Here is a 22,915-nt window from a genome sequence, read left to right as displayed (position 1 = left end):
TGTTTAATGTTCTCACTGAAGTGTAGTTATCCTGGCAGCATATCTCTACAAATAAATGCACATTCTGTATTGCAAAGGATTTCTCTGTCAGAATGTGAGTTATAATTCGCTTGTTGTAATGCTTTTGTTTTTTGTAGCAACCAAAAATGTTGAAAAACAATGAACTCAGTCTGAATCTGAGGGATACTGCAAAGCTAAATTTAACTTAATTTAGTTAATTAAGTTGCTGTAGAAATCAAAGGTTAGAAAATAATTTGGTCATAACAGAAGATGGTTGAGAGTGAGTAGCAGATACCTTAGAAATGAAATATTTCTTACATACCATATTTTTTGCAGAGGATGTGGGAGATGAAGGAGAAGAAGAAAAAGAGTTCATTTCCTACAGTATCAGTACAGACATTCACTATGGAATAAAATCAAACAGGTGAGTTAGTAAAATAGTTCTTGACATTTCTACCCTATGAATGCAAAACCTACACAAGCAGATTTACCTGCTTTACCTACAAATTTACCTCCAGTTTACCTAGTGCTTCGTGCAGTGCTTTTATTCAGGTGGAGGCTCTGGTAAAACAAGGGTGTGTCATGAGGCTAAAAGGAATGGACTTAGGACTTCTAGCTCTGAAGTTAAAGAAACAAAGTCTTACTAATTTGACATACATGCAAATCTAACATACACAACTTGGGTTCAATAATCTTTGGTTATATCTGACTCTTACATATTTGTCGCTTTCCTGAACGCATATTTGACTCTGAAGCTTTGTAAGATTTGTGTCTCTTTAATGTGCCCATACTGCAGAGTCCTTGTTGATACTTAAGTCTGGCTGATTACTAAAGTATAAAGATGTATTTATTTTTGAAGACTTGTGTTTAAGTCTCTTAGAAGAAAGATTATAAAGTTAAACTTGGAGTCAAATTAAAGGTATTCTGTTACTTAAGTTTTGAATGTTTAGTTGGTAACTCTCTTCTCTGTTCTACAGCCTGGCGTTCATTAAGCGTACACCAGTGATCGATGCCGACAAACCAGTCTCTTCCCAACTGAGAGTGCTCACTCTCAGTGAAGATTCTCCATATGAAACGTTACACTCTTTCATTAGCAATGCTGTTGCCCCCTTTTTCAAGTCCTATATCAGAGAATCTGGCAAAGCAGACAGGTAATTCAGTATAAATACTGCACTTTTCTGCTAATGAATTAAAGTAGGTATTTAGTGAAAAAAAATAACAGTGGTTGTTCAAGGCAGTCACGTGAAATTGTTTAAGCACACAGTTGCATATGATGCTGTTGTGGACTCTGGGGAAATAATTCAGATGACTTAAATGTGTATAGTTTTTGTTTTGGCTTCTTATATGGAAAATCTGTGCATTTTCAGAGATGGAGATAAGATGGCTCCTTCAGTTGAGAAAAAGATTGCAGAACTTGAAATGGGCCTCTTGCATCTGCAGCAGAATATTGAAATTCCAGAGATTAGTCTGCCAATTCATGCAACTATTACTAATGTTGCCAAGCAGTGTTATGAACGTGGAGAAAAACCAAAGGTTACGGATTTTGGTGAGAAGGCTGAGGATCCATTATTCCTCAATCAACTACAGTCTGGAGTCAATCGCTGGATTAGAGAGATACAAAAGGTAAAAAAAAAAAAAAAAAAGACAAGTACTAGACTGTGATAAGAACTTCTCTGTAGTACTGTGTGTCTTCTTCATCGTTTAACTGGTAAAATACTGCTCCATGCAGGATACTTTGAAGATCTGAGGCAAGTTTTCTGAGTCACCAGAAACGCTAGTCGAAGTTAGACTAAGTCTAGTTCTAAACTAGACTAAGCCTAGTCTAAATTTAGAGTCTAGTCTAAGTTGTGCTGCAAGTAACTGAGAGCATGACTATTTTATCTCTTTTGTAACAGACTCAACTAACTGGCAGTAACCTTGTGAATTTTGTAACTGTTCTTCAAATCCTTACAGCAGATTGAGGGAAACAGGTCATGTTGGTTTCTTTTGTTATTTCCCTAGGTGCATCTACAACCACTTCAAAACAGTTGCTCCAGTCCTATCTTGTAATGTCTTGTACTCCTGTCTGTTACTTTTCAAAAGAACTCTTCTATTCTGCTGCTGCCACTCAGAAATAGCATCTCAGATACTAGTTTTATCTTTTCTTGCTCCATGGGCACAGTAAACACCTATTGCTCGTGGAACTATGGTGCCTTTTCTTACTCCAGAGCATAAAACATTTGTTTTCTTGCCTGGCTCATCTGTCATTAAACAGAAAATAGACACTGATCAGGAGAGTGAACAGGTGACCTTTTTAGGCTATTCTGAAGATATTACGTGAAGGTCCTAAAACCAACCTTTAAGACCACTGGAATTAAACTTTAACTCTTGTTGCACTGCAGTTCCTATGCTTCTCACAGAATAAGTGCCAAAACTGTCTGATGTTGGATTATTGAAACCTAGTAGATGTTGTATACTTCAATTATATTTAGTAATAGAGCAGGTTTTTACAGCTGAAGCATGTAAATTAAATGCTTTTCTCCCTCCCTTCTTTTTCTCTCTATTACTTTTAAGGTGACCAAATTAGATCGAGATCCTGCGTCAGGCACTGCATTACAAGAGATAAGCTTCTGGTTAAATTTGGAACGGGCTCTGTATCGCATTCAGGAAAAACGTGAAAGTCCAGAAGTTCTTCTGACTCTGGATATTCTAAAACATGGCAAACGTTTTCATGCAACTGTCAGCTTTGATACAGACACAGGTAAGATGTCTGTTCAATTAAATGTTTCACAAATGTCCTATGAAACTTAAGCTGTTCTGACACTTTAACATTGTGGTACAAAGAACAGTGCTATGTAGGGTAACCTTGGTCTAGTTAAAGCTACGGATTTGGTCAATGACATGAAAAGTTACAGGTAAATTTTTTTCTATTACATTTAGGTCTAAAACAGGCGCTGGAAACAGTGAATGACTATAATCCACTGATGAAAGACTTTCCACTGAATGACTTGCTGTCTGCTACTGAGCTGGACAAAATAAGGCAGGCCCTTGTTGCAATATTTACCCATTTGAGAAAAATCAGAAACACGAAATACCCAATCCAAAGGGCATTGCGCTTAGTGGAGGCTATTTCAAGAGATCTGAGTTCTCAACTACTTAAAGTGTTGGGAACCAGAAAACTGATGCATGTTGCCTATGAAGAATTTGAAAAGGTATGTTCATGGTTTTTGTGGCACTAGTGGCTGTATTTTTGCATTGAATAGTGACTTTCAGGAGGCATTTCATTTGAGGGGTAAAGTTCCTGTTCTAAAACTCTCTTCAGGTAATGGTTGCATGCTTTGAAGTGTTCCAAACCTGGGATGATGAATACGAGAAGCTACAAGTTCTGCTGAGAGATATTGTGAAAAGAAAAAGGGAAGAGAACCTGAAGATGGTGTGGCGTATCAATCCTGCTCATAGGAAACTCCAAGGTCGTCTTGACCAAATGAGGAAATTCAGGCGTCAGCATGAGCAGCTGCGGGCAGTTATTGTGAGAGTCTTGCGACCTCAGGTAATATTCTTAGTTGCTATCAGACAGAAAATCTGTATGGCTTCAAGAGTGTTCACTGTTGCTTTAAAGTGACCAACACAAAACTAATGTAACATTGTTTCACTCTGTGCTTCCAAAAAGAGTATAGTTTTGAACCCTTGCTAATAGGCTTAGCTTTAATTCTCACATACATCGCATACTACCTGACCATGTTCATATTAATAGACACAGCAAGTCCAGTCATAACATAGAGGAGATTAATAAGTGTGTAAATACTTGAGCTTGGCTAAACCACAGTGGAAAATGAGATTATCCTGCATAGTAGTGGAAGTTTGTAAAGTAACTTTGTTGCCTCATTCCTAGTGGAACTTAAATCTGAAACATGACTGAAAGTTTGTTAAGGGTTTGGTACTAATTTGTAGGCTTTTTGCAATGCTTCTTAGAACAGACTGTTTAGCTATTTGTAGGTAGATTTTGAAACATCTAACTCACTAAACTGTGATTCTCATACAGGTAACTGCTGTTGCTCAGCAAAATCAAGGAGAGGTACCTGAGCCACAAGATATGAAAGTAGCAGAAGTCCTTTTTGATGCTGCAGATGCTAATGCAATTGAAGAAGTCAATCTTGCTTATGAGAATGTTAAGGAAGTAGATGGGTTAGATGTTTCCAAAGAAGGTACAGAAGCCTGGGAGGCAGCAATGAAACGATATGATGAAAGAATTGATAGAGTTGAAACAAGGATAACTGCCCGTTTGAGAGACCAGCTTGGTACAGCAAAGAATGCCAATGAAATGTTCAGAATCTTCTCTCGGTTTAATGCCTTGTTTGTCAGACCTCACATTCGTGGTGCCATTCGTGAATATCAAACACAATTGATCCAGCGCGTAAAAGATGATATTGAGTCACTTCATGACAAATTCAAAGTACAATACCCACAGAGTCAAGCTTGTAAAATGAGTCATGTTCGTGACTTGCCTCCTGTGTCTGGGTCTATCATTTGGGCAAAACAGATTGACAGACAGCTCACTGCTTACATGAAGCGTGTTGAGGATGTCCTTGGCAAAGGCTGGGAGAACCATGTAGAAGGTCAGAAGCTGAAGCAAGATGGAGACAGCTTTCGCATGAAGCTCAACACTCAGGAGATCTTTGATGACTGGGCAAGAAAAGTTCAGCAACGCAATCTTGGTGTTTCTGGTCGTATTTTCACCATTGAAAGCACTCGTGTTAGAGGTCGAACTGGAAATGTCCTGAAACTGAAAGTCAACTTCCTCCCAGAAATAATTACCCTTTCAAAAGAAGTCCGAAACCTGAAGTGGCTTGGTTTCCGTGTTCCACTCGCAATTGTCAACAAAGCTCACCAAGCAAACCAGCTCTATCCCTTTGCTATTTCTCTCATTGAAAGTGTCCGTACATATGAACGCACGTGTGAGAAAGTAGAAGAGCGTAATACTATCTCACTTCTGGTTGCTGGCTTGAAGAAAGAGGTGCAGGCTTTGATAGCAGAAGGAATCGCACTTGTGTGGGAATCATACAAACTTGATCCGTATGTACAGCGCTTAGCTGAGACTGTCTTCAGTTTCCAGGAAAAGGTTTGTTTTGCCTTTAAAATTCTGCAAAATTTTTACGTTTGTACCTCAGTAATGTGTGGTTAACCAAAAGTGGAATTGGATAGCTGATGACCTGTTCTGTAGCTCTTTGGTCAAGTAGCTGATTGAGTTGACACAAATTGGTTGGCTGAATGAATCTTTTAGTACTACTAAAATTGATAGACTTGCTGCATCCAAATAAAAAGACGTGACTAACCATTGATACATAATTACTGTTGCCTCTGTCTAACCTGCCAAACTAAACATCCTGTTTTTCCTAAACCATTTTAGGTGGATGATCTGCTCATTATTGAAGAGAAAATAGACCTGGAAGTGAGGTCATTGGAAACATGCATGTATGATCACAAGACTTTCTCCGAAATCTTGAACAGGGTTCAGAAAGCTGTGGATGACTTAAATCTTCATTCATATTCAAATTTGCCAATCTGGGTCAATAAGTTGGATATGGAGGTAGGTTTGAGATCAAGGAGTACTATATATTTAGAATAAATATTTTGATCAGGTGGAAATTTTTTTTTATTATACTCTTCATAGTCATCCAGGGAAAATTCTATCTCCCCATTCTCTGAAAATTTCAGTGCATTTTCAGTACGCAGAAGATGAAAGACCTGTTTGATTTAGCTGTTGACATTTAGGATCAATGGGTGATGAAAATTTGCTATGCCGGTACCAAAGACTCATTGTCTTCATATTGTTTGGTTCTGCCTGTTTAAGTTTCAGGTTATTGGACACTAGGCCAACTTCAAAGCAGTTAATATTGTTTAATTCCATTAAGTCCATGAGGACGGGAGAAGCTTTGAATTGAAATTCAGTGAAAATTAACCAAAACTCTTAAACCTCTTTAGTTACTTAGTAAAGGAGCACTTGGTTCTTTGAGGTGCCATAGTGTGCCTGGTGTCAGAATATATTGATGGTGGGGATCTTTATGCAGTGAATACACAGCTTTGTCCTCTAATGCGGCTTATTTTCTTTAGATTGAAAGAATCCTGGGTGTTCGTTTGCAAGCTGGACTGAGGGCCTGGACCCAGGTTCTTCTTGGACAAGCAGATGACAAAGCAGAAGTTGACATGGATACAGATGCTCCTCAAGTGAGCCATAAGCCCGGTGGTGAACCTAAGATCAAAGTAAGTTTCTTTGTGGGGCTCTCTGTTATTTTTTTCCTTATTATCAGTTGCTTAAGGCAGGAAGTATATCTCAGGTGTACGTGGGGAATAAATATTTCTTCTGCATCTGGTTTTGGAGGGATACTTGCCTCCTGCCATTTAAGTGCAAGTTTATTTTTTGAAAGTGTGTGCTAGTTCTTGAAGTCCAAAATTCTTGTCTACCCGTAGTAGTATTTGCCAGTAAAACGGAGTATGTTTACTGTTTCTGCAGAACATTGTACATGAACTAAGAATAACCAACCAGGTGATATACTTGAATCCACCAATTGAAGAGTGTAGATACAAACTTTATCAAGAAATGTTTTCTTGGAAGATGGTAATCCTGTCACTACCAAGAATTCAAAGTCAGAGGTATCAGGTAAGTGTAATTAAGCCCTGTCTAAGTCTGAGCAATTATTTTCTAGTGCCCTAGGAATTCATGTATATCGCATGTATAATTGTGATTCATAGGTCGGAGTGCATTATGAGTTGTCCGAGGAAGAGAAATTCTATCGTAATGCATTGACAAGGATGCCTGATGGCCCTGCAGCTCTGGAGGAATCGTACTCTGCTGTCATGGGAATTGTGACTGAAGTGGAGCAGTACGTCAAGGTAGGAGGCTGACACCGTGTAATGCTACAGCTAAAATGAACATGAAATTTTCTCTTACTTTCTTCTGGGGGTTGAGGGGGACACGTGTCTTTTGGAGTATACTGTAGAAATTCTGAAAATTGTTTGTTAAATACCTCGATTAGGTTTGGCTGCAGTACCAGTGTCTGTGGGATATGCAGGCTGAAAACATATACAACCGTCTTGGAGAAGACCTGAATAAGTGGCAAGCCCTTTTAGTTCAGATAAGAAAGGCAAGAGGAACATTTGACAATGCAGAAACCAGAAAGGAATTTGGACCTGTCATCATAGACTATGGCAAGGTAGGAAATTATAGTTGTTGTTTGTGATAAATGCATTAAATTTCAGAATGGATGTATAACAGAAAATAGCAAGGCTACAAATTGCTATTATTAACTTTATTCAATTGTAGGTACAATCAAAGGTGAACTTGAAGTATGACTCCTGGCACAAGGAAGTGCTCAGCAAATTTGGCCAAATGCTTGGTCAGAATATGACAGAGTTTCATTCACAAATTTCAAAGGTAAGACAAGTCTAAATTCCAGTTTTTCACTTTCAAATCAGCTGTTCTAGACTTCTAAAGCGCTGATTTGTGCCCCAAACAGTCCCGTCAAGAACTGGAGCAGCATTCAGTGGACACAGCCAGCACATCAGATGCAGTGACGTTTATCACATACGTGCAATCCTTGAAACGTAAAATCAAGCAGTTTGAAAAGCAAGTTGAGGTATGTTGTCTTGCTAATGTTTCTTACTTCAGGAAATGTCAGGCTTAGCTCTTAAGATGCAGCTTCATGATATTCAAGTTCTTTTGAGAACAGACTTGAATTTCATATCCTGAGGAATCCTGTGAACTCTGTAGTGAGCACTTGTTAAAACATGTTGAGTATTTAGCCTTGCGACTTAAATTAGTTTTGTCTTTTTAACTTATAACCACTGTCTCTTGTAGCTTTATCGCAATGGTCAACGCTTGCTTGAGAAACAGAGGTTTCAGTTTCCGTCCTCTTGGCTGTATATTGACAACATTGAAGGAGAATGGGGTGCCTTTAATGACATCATGCGTAGAAAGGATTCTGCCATTCAACAACAAGTAGCAAATTTGCAAATGAAAATAGTTCAAGAGGATCGTGCAGTGGAGAGCCGAACGACTGACTTGCTGACAGACTGGGAGAAAACAAAGCCTGTAACAGTAAGTAGTGATGATTAATACACATTCAGCAAATGAAGTAGGTTCTCTCTGTGCAGTAAGAAGCAGACTGTTTATTTTTATGGTTTTTTTCAATTTTTCATTTTAGGTGATGGTAGAAGTCTTTTTGAGGGTTCTATAATAAGTTGTCGAAGTATTGATTTTTTTGGCAAGGGTGGATGGCAGAGGGAAATTTACCCTTAAAACACAGGCCTCTGTTAGGTGCAAAGAACAAGATGACCAATTACTAACAAAGCTTTGGCTGAAACAAGGGATATGTCAGAGATGTGTGTAGGGTGATTCAGAAGCAGCCTGCTCTTGGCTTTTTTTTTTTTGTTTTGTTTTGTTTTGTTTTTTCTCTAAGGTGATAGGTACTTAGCAAAGCCTGCATTTACTGCATGTAAAAGTGAGATGAGACATATTCTGGATTAGCATGTAGTCTTATTGTTAGCAAACTGGAAATGGAAAAAAAATGAGACAAATATCTAGTATTTAGTCCTTGCTTTTAACTTGCCTTCAACCTGATTGTAGGATTTTTGGATTAATGTATCCCATGTAAACTTTAGGGAAACCTCCGTCCAGAAGAGGCTCTTCAAGCTCTTACCATTTACGAAGGAAAATTCGGTAGGCTGAAGGATGATCGTGAGAAGTGTGCGAAGGCCAAGGAAGCTCTGGAACTAACAGATACAGGACTACTCAGTGGCAGTGAAGAGCGTGTCCAGGTACAACTTGCTCACACAACTTCTTGTGTGTTTCAGATAAAAATGTTTCATTTCCATCTCTCTCTCCCTTAAGAGTGTGACTTGTAGGCTGCAGTGTACTAGTGTCAAGATACAGTCTCCACACTCATTCAGTTCTAGCATTAAGAGCTTGTCTGTTATCTCTTCTTTGACTGTCTTATTCTCCTGAAGATATTACGTGACCTGAAATGCGAAAGTCTCGTCTGGGCCACTTGCTATTGCAGTTCTGTTGAACTGGCAAGCTATCTGAACATTTCTGACATGTTAAAAGTATACTATTTAACTCCCCCACACTAATGACTTTGAAGAAGTTAGGAATAACTGCTGATGTTTGATACATTCTTTACTATAGGTAGCCCTTGAAGAGCTGCAGGATCTCAAAGGCGTCTGGTCTGAACTCTCTAAGGTCTGGGAACAGATTGATCAAATGAAAGAACAACCCTGGGTTTCTGTACAGCCTCGCAAGGTACCTCACTTCTGTATACGTAAACAATGTCACTACTGCAAGTATATGCAAATTAGGAATTAGACCTCTTGAGACAGGTGTACTCAATTGTCAGATTCAGATAGTTTTTCAGTATCTTGGGAGCATGTTTCTTTGCATGCTAAGCTAAAAAAAATCACAGGATTTGTCACAACTTAAGTAATTTTGCAGAGGATTTATGGAATTACAGTAGTTCTGAAATTGAGATTGTACTGCATCTACAGAGAAGAAACTGCTGTTTTTAAATAGGCTGTTAGACCTCATTAGGGAAACTTTTATCATATGGCTGGATGAACAGCGTCAGTTTTAGTTCAGTGCTCAGGAGGTAGAGAGTGGTAGGAACACTAAGCCGTAAACTGCCTGTGACGATGCTGCATCATAAATCTTAATCAGACCAATAAAATTACATTCACAACTATAGAGTAACCACATCTTACGCAAATAACACTAAAATAGCTGTGCTGTTGGTAATATCTTATTAGCAAGAGGTTCCTGTAAAAGCATATAGACAACTTTAAACTTGTTGCTTAGAAGTTTATGTGTACAGCACTTGCAGAGAAAAATTTCATTGTTCTTATGTTACTGACAGCTTCGACAAAACTTAGATGGTCTGCTGAACCAACTGAAGAACTTCCCTGCCCGCTTGCGACAGTATGCCTCCTATGAGTATGTTCAGAGGCTTCTGAAGGGCTACATGAAGGTAAGTTATACTAACTTCTAAAATGCATGTGTTTTGTGGTTCAGGTTCAAGGATGTAACTTGCTTTCTTGTCCTCTGTAGATAAACATGTTAGTTATTGAACTGAAGTCTGAGGCACTTAAAGATCGTCACTGGAAACAGCTGATGAAAAGGCTTCACGTTAACTGGGTTGTCTCAGAACTGACCCTGGGCCAGATCTGGGATGTTGATTTACAGAGAAATGAAGCAATTGTCAAAGACGTACTGCTTGTGGCTCAAGGAGAGATGGCTTTGGAAGAGTTCTTGAAACAGGCTAGTATCAGCTCTTGTATGTATGCATGCACGCAATATCCAATCAAAGGGTTGCTATCAGGTGGCTGACATTTGTGTAGTAGACTGTTATTCTAAGCTGTTGATAGAAGTGCTGAGAGTCCATGGAACACTATTTTGGGGAACAGTTTAAAGCTATGTAAGCTTCCTCTGATGAAACTTGCATTATTCCTTGCTTAAGTTTTACCTAATTGCATTGCATTCTCAATATTTTTAACAAAAACTCAAGCATAAACCCAGAATCCTTGGGTAAAAAAAGTAAAATTTTGTTACTGTAATACATTTCTATTTTGTAAGTGTGTTGGAGCAGAAATAATTGATGTCTTGTCTTAAACATTTTTTTTCTTCAGATAAGAGAAGTGTGGAACACTTATGAACTGGACTTGGTCAATTACCAGAACAAATGTCGTTTGATTCGTGGATGGGACGACCTGTTCAACAAAGTAAAAGAGCACATTAACAGTGTGTCTGCTATGAAGCTGTCACCGTACTACAAGGTAAAATGGAGAACAAACCTAAAGAATCTTCATTTAATTCTGCCTTCCCTTCTTCTTTAGTTTATGTATTTGTCAGCAGGGACTATATTTACTCTTTAAGTTAACAGACAATTAATTGCATATGCATACTTTGTAACTCTTAAGTAACTGTTTCCACTAATAATTGTTAGCAGTCAAACTCATGATACTATTAAAATTAATATTAACACGTTGTTTAAACGTCAGGTGTTTGAGGAAGATGCCCTTAGCTGGGAAGATAAGCTGAACCGTATAATGGCACTCTTTGATGTCTGGATAGATGTCCAAAGGCGATGGGTCTACCTGGAGGGTATCTTTACTGGTAGTGCAGACATCAAGCACTTGCTACCTGTGGAGACCCAGAGGTTCCAGAGGTAACTTTCTAATTGCTCTATTCTTTCCTTGCCTCCCCTGAGGCACCATGTGGACAGACCTGCAACTTCATTACTTCAGTGTGGTACTCTCTAAGTTGAAGTAATAATTGTATTCTTACTTGGTCCAGCTGGATTACAGCCCTGCTGCAGACATAAGTTCATCAAGCAAACAAATAGGGCAGGAGCTGCATGTAGACAACTATGACAGAAAAGGGTTTATAGTAAACAGGCTAATGTACAATTCTTAGATAATGATTGGGATTCAGGTGTTTTTTCTTGCTAGTTCCAGTCGGCTACCTCAAGGATTTTTCTGGCTTTGTGGCTGCAACAAGTAGGCTGATTTCTGTTGCCACAGCCTTTAGTCTCGCCTTTCAAACATAATGTTCTTTCTCTGCTTTAAGTTACTGTGGTCATCCTTATTCATTCTACACACTTCCAGTCACATTAGAGAATCAGATTTATGCGTCTTCTCAGGAAATGAAGAAAAGTAGACCTTCAACAGTGGAATTGATAGATTGAACATTGCAAAGAAGTTAGATTTTGTTGTGGACTTGAGGTAGATGAAGAGCTATTTTTGGAATTTAGCCTTGTATTCCCTAGGGCAGCCGCAACAATTAGGGAGGCAGTGGTCATTTAGAGACAAGTAACTTTGGTGTTCTGCAGGCCTATGGTTACCGAGTTTGCACTAATGTATGGTGTTATTTTACTTGCAGCATCAGCACTGAATTTTTGGCACTTATGAAAAAGGTGTCCAAATCTCCACTTGTGATGGATGTTCTTAACATTCAAGGTGTGCAGAGGTCATTAGAGAGACTGGCAGACTTGCTTGGGAAGATACAGAAGGCACTGGGAGAATACTTGGAAAGGGAGAGGTCCTCTTTCCCTCGGTAAGAAGTTGACTTTAGTTGACTCTTGAAGTAAAGTAATTTGATGTTTCTGTGCAGGAATTTGTGTACTGTTCTGTAGAGCCGCTAGCAATTTTTATGTATTGCATATATATAAGATGTTATGACCATTTAAATCCATGTTTTCTAAATACAGAATTCAGTTATAGCTGCTTCTCAGGAAGCAGAACTAAAACTTCCCTTACTTGCTCATCTGTGGCTGGTTGAGGGATTCAGATATTGCTTAAGGAACCATTGCAGCTGATTTCTGTAAACTTACAGGTTCTATTTTGAACTGCTTAATTCTGGCATTTGATTGAATGACAGTGTCTAAACTGTCACAATCCAGTATTTAAGGCATTGGTTCTGACTTACCTGTAGTCCTCAACTAGTTTGTCTCTAACGTGAGAGAGTAAGGGTGAGGGAGGTAGGTACTGAGCAAGGGTTCTCACTGCCTCATAGACTTAATTAAATCCCAAGCTCTATTGTGAGTATTTCAGGGATGGATAAGTACAGAGAACGATCCACAGTATGGAGCATGTATACACTTTTGTATGGTACAGACCATATGAACTGAGACTTAACCTTAGAACTAATTTATAACTTCTAGCAAATTTATGGTTTGTGCACTCTTGCAGCGTTGGGGAAATGTGTGTCAGTTACTCCAGTATAGTGGCCACCTATGAAGAATAAAGAAATTAAAAGTGATAGTTGGAGTTCTGATATAGATCTTAATTTTATGTAATTTATTAGGTTTTACTTTGTTGGTGATGAAGACTTGCTTGAAATCATTGGAAACAGCAAAAATGTTGCTAAGCTGCAGAAACACTTCAAGAAGATGTTTGCTGGTGTTTCTAGCATTATTCTCAATGAAGACAATTCTGTGGTTCTTGGGATATCCTCACGTGAAGGAGAAGAGGTAATAGCTGTAGTATTGAATTTTAAATAAAATTCTGAAAATAAGTTAACTTGGACTGACTGAAACGTAATTCTCGCAGGTGCTGTTCAAAACACCAGTCTCCATCACAGAACATCCCAAGATCAATGAGTGGCTCACTCTTGTTGAGAAAGAAATGAGAGTGACCCTTGCTAAATTGCTTGCAGAATCTGTTACTGAAGTAGAAATCTTTGGAAAAGCAACTTCAATTGATCCAGCAGTCTACATCTCTTGGATTGACAAATACCAGGTATCAATATGGAACACTTAAACATCCTGCAGCTTGGTTACTTCAGTGAGGAAGACTATCTAATGAGGATTTTTGTTACACAGGCTCAGCTTGTTGTCCTCTCAGCCCAGATTGCATGGTCTGAGAATGTCGAGTCAGCCCTCAGTGGTACGGGTGGAGTTGGAGACAACAGTCCTCTCCACTCTGTGCTAGCTAATGTTGAGGTCACTCTCAACGTTCTGGCAGACTCTGTGCTGATGGAGCAGCCACCTCTTCGCAGAAGAAAACTGGAGCACTTGGTAAGTAAAAACCTCCTTTCCTCATCTGGGTTTGCAGGTGAGGATTTTTTAAAGTTTAATGAAAAAATTGATTAGACTAAGACTTATTTTTGCTCTAGGAAAAAGGTTCATGCAATTCAGGCAACTACATCAGGCCCCGATCCTGTAGGTGGTGATAGTTTTTCACTCCAGTCAGCTTAATGCATGATAGTGTATTATAAACTAGCTCTCTGAATTGATCCTCAAACTAGCTTTTTCAAATATGGAAGTTACTGATTTCTTCGTTCAAATGTAAAATATCTCATTAAGCTGCTTATTATTTTAATTATTATATGCATTTGTTTGTAGATAAGGCTTGGAGCAGGGGAGTTAAAATCATCCTGGGTTATTTCTATAGATTTTTAGAGGGAGCTATCTGGTCTGTTTTAGGAGTAGTTGTCTTCATAGTTTCTGGCAAGTAAAATATCTAGTTCAGTAGCATAATGGATTAACAGACAAACTGGACCGGAGTGCTTTGCTGAAGGCTAGGGAAGTCCTTAAAAAGAGCGGTCAACATTGTTAGTTTTGTCTTTGTAGCAACAGATTTTAAGGCAGAGACTGTTGTGATTTCTAAGTGATGGCAATTTACTGTGCGAATCTGATGAGCTGTAGGATTTCTAGCTTTATTAGCAATGCCTTGTATTGCTGTGATCTAAGGAGTTAATTCTTTCTCCAGATCACTGAGTTGGTGCACCAGAGAGATGTCACAAGATCACTGATCAAAAGCAAGATCGACAACTCCAAATCCTTTGAGTGGCTCAGTCAAATGCGGTTCTACTTTGACCCAAAGCAGACAGATGTGTTGCAGCAGCTCTCCATTCAGATGGCAAATGCCAAGTTCAACTACGGTTTTGAGTACCTTGGTGTTCAGGATAAGCTAGTACAGACTCCTCTTACTGACCGCTGTTACCTGACAATGACACAAGCCCTGGAGGCAAGACTTGGAGGATCACCATTTGGTAAGTTTGTACTGAAGTACAGTGAAAACTTGAGACAAGTACATAAACTCTTATCCTTCCTAATATATAGCTTTAATGTAAACATGCTGAACACTTTTAACTAAGATATTGAAGAATAAAACAGTCTTTTGGGGGAAGTTGAAACAGTTTTAGATGTCACTGAACTCTCTTGTCAGGGACTTTTAGAATCAGGATGCTGGTAGATTACATGAGTAGGCAGTGGTACCTCAGGTGATAAACACTAAAACATGTCTGTCCCCCTTTGAAAATAGGTCCTGCTGGTACTGGCAAAACAGAATCTGTTAAGGCTCTTGGACATCAGCTGGGCCGCTTTGTGTTGGTTTTCAACTGCGATGAAACATTTGACTTCCAGGTGAGCTGTTTGATTACAAAAATGTAGTCTTTGCTAACAAACAATAGGAATCTCTTCAGAACTCTGAAACAGCCAGCAGTGTTTATATTCAAGATGATTTTCTACAAGTCTTAACTGAGCCAGTATCTGTGGGTCATATAGATACTCTGTAACAAAAAATACCTAAAGCAAAAGTAGGGCAGAACATTCCTGGGGGAGGGGTTCTGTTTTATTAAAATGGGTAGTTCTGTAGCAGCAAATGGAGAAAAGGGAAGAGGAAGTACAGAATGAGGCCTTAAGACTTGACTTTATGAAAGTAACTTAAAACGGTTTAGTTTTGCATTGATGGTGCTGATTTAATGGAGAACAGAGGAGAGTGTGAGACTGCCAAAGTAGCTGTATTATTACCAAATTATTTTTTGTGACATAACTGTGGAGTTTGTCTCAGCATGTGAAAGATTATTCAAAAGTAAGAATATTTACCCAGATACTTCAAAATTAATGACATCTTCGACATGAGAACCAGATGAAATGCCTCTGTAAATTGTAACACAGCAAACATCTCAAAATAAAAACCTCAATGGGGTGTATTTATAAAAACAATATAAAACATGGAAAAGGAATCATACTTTGTGGACTCTGCCAGGTTGCCCATCTGTTTTGTTTGGGTTTTTTTCTGTACAGCTGTATTTCAATCAGACTAGAGGTCCATTTAGTCAGCATTTTAGCCTATAGTCGTGACTGTAAGAAAATACCTAGTGAGTAGTAAGAATACAGATAGTGCGTAGTATTCCTTCCTTGCCCCCAGTCCTCTTCTTACTTCTCACAGTTGTGAGGATCAGGAGGTCTCAAGGTGAAATGGGTTACTCTGTTCATGCTCCAGTGAACCTTTCTCCAGGTACTCATTGCTCCCCTTAAATCCACATGCACGCTTACTTCTACAGCATTCTCTGCCAAAGAGTTCCACTGCATTACTATGCACTTTATGAAGAAGCACCTTCTTTTGTTCTTTTTAATGATTCCTTAGTTCTTGTAGTGGAAAAGACAGTGAACAGTTGATTCCTATTCATCCTTAAACCAGTGGCTTTTAAGATGAGGGAATATGATGGAGGTTTAAGTTTTGCAGAACTCTACCTTAAAGGTTTTTCTTTATTTGGTTGGAAGCCTTATCTGCTCTGGGCATCACATTCTGAAATGTGTTGTAATTCTAGTATCCTCCTTGCAATAAAGGACTAGAACCGCACCTGATATTAATGGTATCAGCAAACATTATACAATGGACTTGACTGTTTTGTGAATACACTGCAGTACAGTATGTAGTAATAGGAAGCTAGGTGCATCTTCTGTGATTCTATGAAGCAGTGAACATCTGGAAGTCAGAACCCTTTTATAACTCTTACAGTACCACAAAGATGGTAACTTACATATAAATACAGCTTCTTCCTGCCTTGTATGCATTGTATAAAGTGCTCTTCTCTGCTCCCTTTGCCTATGCATAGGCAAGAATGATCGTGCAACTTCAGTGAATTTTCCCCTCTACGTGCAGGCAATGGGACGCATCTTTGTGGGTCTTTGCCAAGTGGGTGCATGGGGCTGCTTTGATGAATTCAACAGACTGGAGGAGCGTATGCTCTCTGCTGTTTCACAGCAAGTTCAGTGCATCCAGGAAGCCTTGCGAGAGCATTCTAACCCCAGCTACGACAAGAGTACGTAATTGTTCATTCCTAATAGTGTTGTACATCGTCTCTAATATACCTTAATGCTGTTCTGTTGCTCAGTTACATTTCTCCCAAACAATCCAAGGATTAAGACAGTTCCTATAAAAACTTAAAGTAAATTTCAGCTGGTAGAAATTAGTATTTGAGAATTTGAGTTGCAGTGCTAGAGGACCTGCTGTCCGTTACTGTAGGAAACTAAACCAGAATGTTTTAGAATGTCTGTCCTCAGGGTGGTTGACCACTGATTCAGGTCTAACCAAATGCATTCTCTTTTCAGCTGCAACACCTATTACTTGTGAGTTGCTGAACAAACAAGTCAAAGTGAGCCCTGACATGGCTATCTTCATCACCATGAATCCTGGCTATGCAGGCAGATCAAATCTGCCTGACAATTTGAAGAAGTTGTTCCGTAGCTTGGCAATGACAAAACCAGACCGTCAGTTGATTGCCCAGGTCATGTTGTACTCCCAGGGTTTCCGTACAGCTGAAGTGCTTGCCAATAAAATAGTGCCATTCTTCAAGTGAGTAACAAGTTTGGCTTCAATCAGTAAAAATACAGCTTATTGTTCAAAGCTATAAAATTCTTTGCAACACACTAAACATGTTGTGCAGCAATCATTTGAAGGAAACCGTGACATTTACTGAGTGTTGTATTGGTCCATATTGAGAATCAAATTGTATTTTGTCTCTTTTGCTTCTTAGGCTTTGTGATGAACAGCTGTCTTCCCAAAGTCACTATGATTTTGGCTTGAGAGCACTGAAGAGTGTGCTGGTTAGTGCAGGTAATGTGAAAAGGGAGAGGATTCAGAAGATAAAGCGGGAGAAAGAAGAACGTGGTGAAGTTGTTGATGAAGGAGAAATCGCTGAGAACTTACCAGAACAAGAGGTAATGTCTGTGTAAACTCTTTACTTCTGTGGTAAAGTACAGGGTGCACACTAAACAAAGGCAATAAATAACCCTGCAGTGCTTACCATTTAGTGTTAACTCATGCAAGCAAAGTAATGTTAGTTACAACAGGTGGCAATTCAGTAGCTTAGAAGCACCAAGTTAAACATGCCTTAGGAGTCCCTGAGTCAGTGAAAGACTTGTTCTTTTGAGGTGGTGCGTTCATAACACTTACTGCTGCTTGGTTCCTCAGCGGTTAATACCAAAAGCATAGCGGAGAGGCATAAGAAACTACAGTTTTATAAATTGTAAATCAATAAGAATTCTTTGTGTAGTTTCAAAGTTGAAACTCCATCAGTGGTTGTTTTTAGCAAAACCACCCTGGACTGGTGCTTTTATCAATAAAGTATTTAGTGAAGTATTCCTTGTCAAACGCATTTTGTAAAGCGAACTTAACAAAAAATCTTAACCAAAACTTGACTTTCTCTGCAGATCCTGATCCAAAGTGTGTGTGAAACTATGGTACCAAAACTGGTTGCAGAAGACATTCCATTACTGTTCAGTCTCCTTTCTGATGTATTCCCTGGAGTACAGTATCATCGTGGGGAGATGACAGCCTTGCGAGAGGAGCTTAAGAAAGTGTGTCAGGAAATGTACCTTACCTATGGTGATGGAGAAGAAGTTGGTGGCATGTGGGTTGAAAAGGTAAAATATAAAACTGAAAATGTTGAATTGAAGTTTTTTTTGTAAGATTAAACTTTGTTTTTTTTTATTATGAAAGGCAGAAAGCTTTTCCCTTTTTCTTATCTTAAGTGAGCAATGCATAGAAGCTTAGATTGCTGAAGTTAAGACTCAATTGGTAAATCATTTCTTCTGTCACAGGTTCTTCAGCTGTATCAGATTACACAGATAAATCATGGATTGATGATGGTCGGTCCCTCTGGAAGTGGAAAGAGCATGGCTTGGAGAGTACTTCTGAAAGCCCTTGAACGACTGGAGGGTGTGGAAGGTGTTGCTCATATTATAGATCCAAAAGCAATCAGCAAAGATCACCTCTATGGTACTTTGGATCCAAACACCAGAGAATGGACAGATGGCTTGTTTACACATGTCCTGAGAAAGTGAGTCTTTTAATAGCACAAATGAGAAATGGCCGTTGCATTTGTGCCATGGATAATCTAGCGTTAGTGAGTCTTTGTTCTCTACTGCAATAAATATTTCTTTTCATGTAGAATCATAGACAATGTGAGAGGTGAACTACAAAAACGTCAGTGGATTATCTTTGATGGTGATGTGGACCCTGAATGGGTTGAGAACTTGAACTCTGTTTTGGATGACAACAAACTACTGACTCTACCAAATGGAGAACGTCTCAGCCTTCCACCAAATGTAATGTTACTTTTTTTTTACATGATGTTTACTTGCTGTCCTATAAACTTGTTGCTTTCACCTTAATCTGTACTAGTGTTGTCCCTTTTTCTCATCACAAGCAGAGTAATGCTGATCTTGGGTAGCAGTTTCCTGGAGTTAGAAGCTTTTGTGGAAACAAACATTTCACATTTTACTTAATCTAATCCTGTAAGACAAACTTTGTGGATTATATAAAAGTCCAGAGTAACAGTCAATGATGATGAACTTAACCTTAGGATAGTTTAATGCTGTTGTTGATTATTCAGAGGCTAAATACAAATTAAGTTCTTTTAAAAAAGGTCTCTGGTTTGGGGGGTGGGGGGGAGTTTTTTGTTTTGCTGTTAGTTTGTTGGTTGTTTTTACTTCAAACTCCTTGTTTAAAATTTCTACTCTTCAGGTGCGTATCATGTTTGAGGTACAGGATCTGAAATATGCCACTTTGGCTACTGTATCAAGATGTGGCATGGTCTGGTTCAGTGAGGATGTTCTCAGTACAGACATGATTTTCAATAATTTCCTGGCCAGACTGAGAAGCATTCCTCTGGATGAAGGTGAGGAGGAAGCTCAGCGAAGGCGAAAGGGCAAAGAAGATGAAGGCGAAGAAGCAGCATCCCCAATGTTGCAGGTATAGTTTAGATTACATTACGGGATGATGTGGTAAGAACACTTGTATCACAGGTAGTATGGTGTAGTCTAGGGTTCATGACAGCCTATCATAGAAAAGCTGACTTTACATCTTCTTTTTTAAAGAATATTAAAATACAAAGCATTTCAAACCTTAAGCAAAATTATTTCCTGCTGCCTGGTAATCAAATGAGAAGCAAGTGCTTTCAGCAGCGTTTGTCTCCCCCAACAGATTCAGAGAGATGCTGCAACAATAATGCAGCCATATTTCACATCTAATGGCCTGGTAACTAAAGCACTTGAACATGCTTTCAAGTTGGAGCATATTATGGATCTCACCCGCCTGCGCTGTCTTGGTTCTCTGTTCTCCATGTTGCATCAAGCTTGCCGCAACGTAGCCCAGTACAATGCCAACCATCCAGACTTTCCAATGCAGATAGATCAACTGGAGCGTTACATCCAGGTAAACACAATGTGCTGCTAAGTGGCTGCTGTGTTTGACGTGTCAGTACAGCAGATAGATTTGAGTTGTTGTTCATTAAGTTTTGTTCCATTACTCTAAAACCAATAGTTGTGTTTACTGCTTCTTGCAGAGGTACCTGGTCTATGCAATACTCTGGTCTCTTTCTGGAGACAGTCGTTTGAAAATGAGAGCAGAGCTGGGAGAATACATTAGGAGAATCACCACCGTGCCACTGCCGACTGCACCTAACATACCTATAATTGACTATGAGGTAAACCTTTCTTAAAGTGTTGCTTTTTTTTTGTGTTCTTAGAAGCTTGCTTTAGATTTTGGAGATGAAACTGGAAAATAAAACACTAGACTATCTTAAATGTTACAGTTTTACAGTTCAGCGAACAAGCTGCCTGTTTCTTTAAACACATCAAATTTGATGACACAAACTATTCTGTGGTTTAAAAAAATATTTTAACTATGGTTGAGCTATATTCCTGTTCTAAATTGTCTGATCGTGTTCTTGTGCTCCTAGGTGTCCATTACAGGTGAATGGGTGCCATGGCAATCCAAGGTTCCTCAAATTGAAGTTGAAACACACAAAGTTGCAGCTCCTGATGTTGTAGTACCAACCCTAGATACAGTTCGCCATGAAGCATTGCTGTATACTTGGCTGGCAGAGCACAAACCTCTAGTACTGTGTGGCCCACCAGGTTCCGGAAAGACCATGACCCTCTTCAGTGCTCTCAGAGCTCTACCTGACATGGAGGTACACAAGAGTGTGTGTGCATGTGCGTGCGCATGTGTGCATTCCGGAGTAGTAACAAGTCTCTAATCTTAAAGATTAAAGCAGTCTTGATTTAGCATAGAAATTATTTGCTAGCCAGAATTCAGTGGTACCTCCACCTCAGTTGTGTATATACGTAGCAAAAAATAAAAATCATTCTAACCAGATTCTAAGTTTATATCTCAAGATCCCTAACCTAAAAGCTACAGCCTTCCTTTGCCACTTCAATAATACAGGAGCATTGCTCCATTTAGTATTTTAAAATCTGTGGTAACATTTAAGAGTAACTCTTGTCCTTCAGGGTATTTAGGTGGAGTAACAGTTACGTGAAGCTGTGATGTTCTAAGTACAAAGTTGGGCAGGAGGTGTTGCTGCATGGTAAATGGAGAACCTGCAGTGGGAAGCAGACAGTATGCAGTCAGAATACAGGCAGTAACCTGAAATGTAGATGGAAATCTAGATGATATATGTACTTCCACTGTGGAAAGCCAAACATACCTGTTTTCTGGACTCTTGATGTGCTCGTTTTCAAGCCTTAATGTATTTCAACTATTTCTTCTCACTATTCTCTTTTTAAGGTGGTTGGACTCAACTTTTCTAGTGCTACCACTCCAGAACTGCTCTTGAAAACTTTTGATCACTACTGCGAGTACAGGCGTACACCTAATGGAGTGGTGCTGGCTCCCGTGCAGTTAGGAAAGTGGCTGGTGCTGTTCTGTGATGAAATCAACTTGCCAGATATGGATAAGTATGGCACACAGAGAGTCATATCCTTCATTAGACAGGTTTGTTTTCCTTTGTGACTGCTATGTCATAACAGTTGTTTTCAGGGAGATACAGTGTTCCACTGATTTTATTTTACTTCTGTTTTTTTAACAGATGGTGGAACATGGAGGATTCTATCGTACATCAGACCAGACGTGGGTGAAACTGGAGAGAATTCAGTTTGTTGGTGCGTGTAATCCACCTACTGATCCTGGAAGAAAACCTCTCTCACATAGGTAATGTATCTAATAAACTCTGTATAGCAACAGAATAGGGGTCAAAATTGAAGCATTGACTATATAATCTGTTCTTAATACACTTGTTTAACACCAGCTGTGCTGAAATTGTTCCTTGCTTTTGAAATAACCGCTAGTTGATTCTTAACCCTAGCAGACAGCCAGTGGACCCCCTGTTAAACTTCTTGAATAACCTGTCTGAAATGCTGTGGATACTTTAGAATGCTCATTGGTCCAAGTCACTAATGAGTAATCAAAGCAACTGCAGTTACTGCTGACAATTTTGAGTCACAGTTACTTAATTTTGGCAAAAGAGAATTAAAATAGTACAGACTGTAATTTGACTTTCTGGACTGTGTAATATGCTAATCTTTCAGATTTTTACGACATGTTCCTGTGGTTTATGTGGACTATCCTGGACCAGCTTCACTTACTCAGATATATGGAACATTCAATCGTGCAATGCTAAGGCTGATCCCATCACTTCGCACCTATGCAGAACCTCTCACTGCTGCTATGGTAGAATTCTACACAATGTCTCAGGTAACTTGTTAAATTCAACCCCATACTCTTAATTAGAAGTCTTCTTTTTATGCTGAGTCATTTAACATGTGTTATTTACCTTTCATGTGGATCATATGTGTACCAGAACTCAACTAATTACTTGAGTGCTGGTGAAAGCTACTGAATGACTCTAGCAGAGTAGTATCTTGCAATGCCAAGGCCTGTAAAAAAAACTTTGGGATGAAGTAACTAATTAAGTTTAAATTTTTAGGAGAGATTCACTCAAGACACACAGCCACACTACATCTATTCACCTCGTGAAATGACTCGGTGGGTGAGAGGTATATTCGAAGCATTAAGACCACTAGAAACCTTACCAGTTGAAGGGCTTATCAGGATTTGGGCGCATGAAGCCTTACGTCTCTTCCAAGACAGGTAAAATAAGCATGAGATGGGGAGGCAAAAAAAAAAAAAAAAAAAGTTTAAAATTAATTTTCCCTACTCCTTGCCAACTTTCATTAGAAGACCATGTTAAATAGCTGGAATACAAATGAGAATATTTCCCTTCACTCTAACTTGGCACTCTTGGGAGTTTTATAGTTTTACCTGTGCAAAGCAGAAACGAACTTTAGCCTTAGCACTGCCATGTGATGTGATTATA

The 22,915-nt window shown here is 39.1% G+C and overlaps 1 protein-coding gene across 1 annotated transcript in view; it reads left to right on the top strand.

Annotated features, from left to right (window-relative positions):
- DYNC1H1 (dynein cytoplasmic 1 heavy chain 1) overlaps positions 1–22,915 on the top strand; it is a 45,835-nt gene that overhangs the window by 2,688 nt on the left and 20,232 nt on the right. Inside the window, exons 2-42 of the mRNA XM_086750262.1 lie at positions 337–424; positions 978–1,151; positions 1,368–1,623; positions 2,554–2,740; positions 2,920–3,191; positions 3,302–3,529; positions 4,022–5,098; positions 5,387–5,566; positions 6,091–6,240; positions 6,491–6,637; positions 6,730–6,870; positions 7,014–7,190; positions 7,301–7,411; positions 7,494–7,613; positions 7,835–8,074; positions 8,638–8,793; positions 9,164–9,277; positions 9,885–9,995; positions 10,076–10,285; positions 10,654–10,800; positions 11,026–11,192; positions 11,906–12,079; positions 12,830–12,995; positions 13,075–13,263; positions 13,347–13,541; positions 14,236–14,518; positions 14,791–14,891; positions 16,417–16,576; positions 16,866–17,109; positions 17,291–17,474; positions 17,967–18,179; positions 18,357–18,595; positions 18,707–18,863; positions 19,282–19,509; positions 19,741–19,971; positions 20,102–20,242; positions 20,498–20,731; positions 21,328–21,534; positions 21,629–21,750; positions 22,128–22,293; positions 22,526–22,689. Of these exons, the coding sequence (XP_086606388.1) occupies positions 337–424; positions 978–1,151; positions 1,368–1,623; positions 2,554–2,740; positions 2,920–3,191; positions 3,302–3,529; positions 4,022–5,098; positions 5,387–5,566; positions 6,091–6,240; positions 6,491–6,637; positions 6,730–6,870; positions 7,014–7,190; positions 7,301–7,411; positions 7,494–7,613; positions 7,835–8,074; positions 8,638–8,793; positions 9,164–9,277; positions 9,885–9,995; positions 10,076–10,285; positions 10,654–10,800; positions 11,026–11,192; positions 11,906–12,079; positions 12,830–12,995; positions 13,075–13,263; positions 13,347–13,541; positions 14,236–14,518; positions 14,791–14,891; positions 16,417–16,576; positions 16,866–17,109; positions 17,291–17,474; positions 17,967–18,179; positions 18,357–18,595; positions 18,707–18,863; positions 19,282–19,509; positions 19,741–19,971; positions 20,102–20,242; positions 20,498–20,731; positions 21,328–21,534; positions 21,629–21,750; positions 22,128–22,293; positions 22,526–22,689 (8,251 nt within the window). The remainder of the gene's footprint in view (positions 1–336; positions 425–977; positions 1,152–1,367; positions 1,624–2,553; positions 2,741–2,919; positions 3,192–3,301; positions 3,530–4,021; positions 5,099–5,386; positions 5,567–6,090; positions 6,241–6,490; positions 6,638–6,729; positions 6,871–7,013; positions 7,191–7,300; positions 7,412–7,493; positions 7,614–7,834; positions 8,075–8,637; positions 8,794–9,163; positions 9,278–9,884; positions 9,996–10,075; positions 10,286–10,653; positions 10,801–11,025; positions 11,193–11,905; positions 12,080–12,829; positions 12,996–13,074; positions 13,264–13,346; positions 13,542–14,235; positions 14,519–14,790; positions 14,892–16,416; positions 16,577–16,865; positions 17,110–17,290; positions 17,475–17,966; positions 18,180–18,356; positions 18,596–18,706; positions 18,864–19,281; positions 19,510–19,740; positions 19,972–20,101; positions 20,243–20,497; positions 20,732–21,327; positions 21,535–21,628; positions 21,751–22,127; positions 22,294–22,525; positions 22,690–22,915) is intronic.

This window comes from Chlamydotis macqueenii, chromosome 5 (genome assembly GCF_036417535.1).
Source record: "Chlamydotis macqueenii isolate bChlMac1 chromosome 5, bChlMac1.mat, whole genome shotgun sequence".
Classification (NCBI taxonomy): Eukaryota; Metazoa; Chordata; class Aves; order Otidiformes; family Otididae; genus Chlamydotis; species Chlamydotis macqueenii.
The sequence above is the reverse complement of the archived record's forward strand: the minus strand, read 5'-3'. Positions and strand labels throughout refer to the sequence as shown.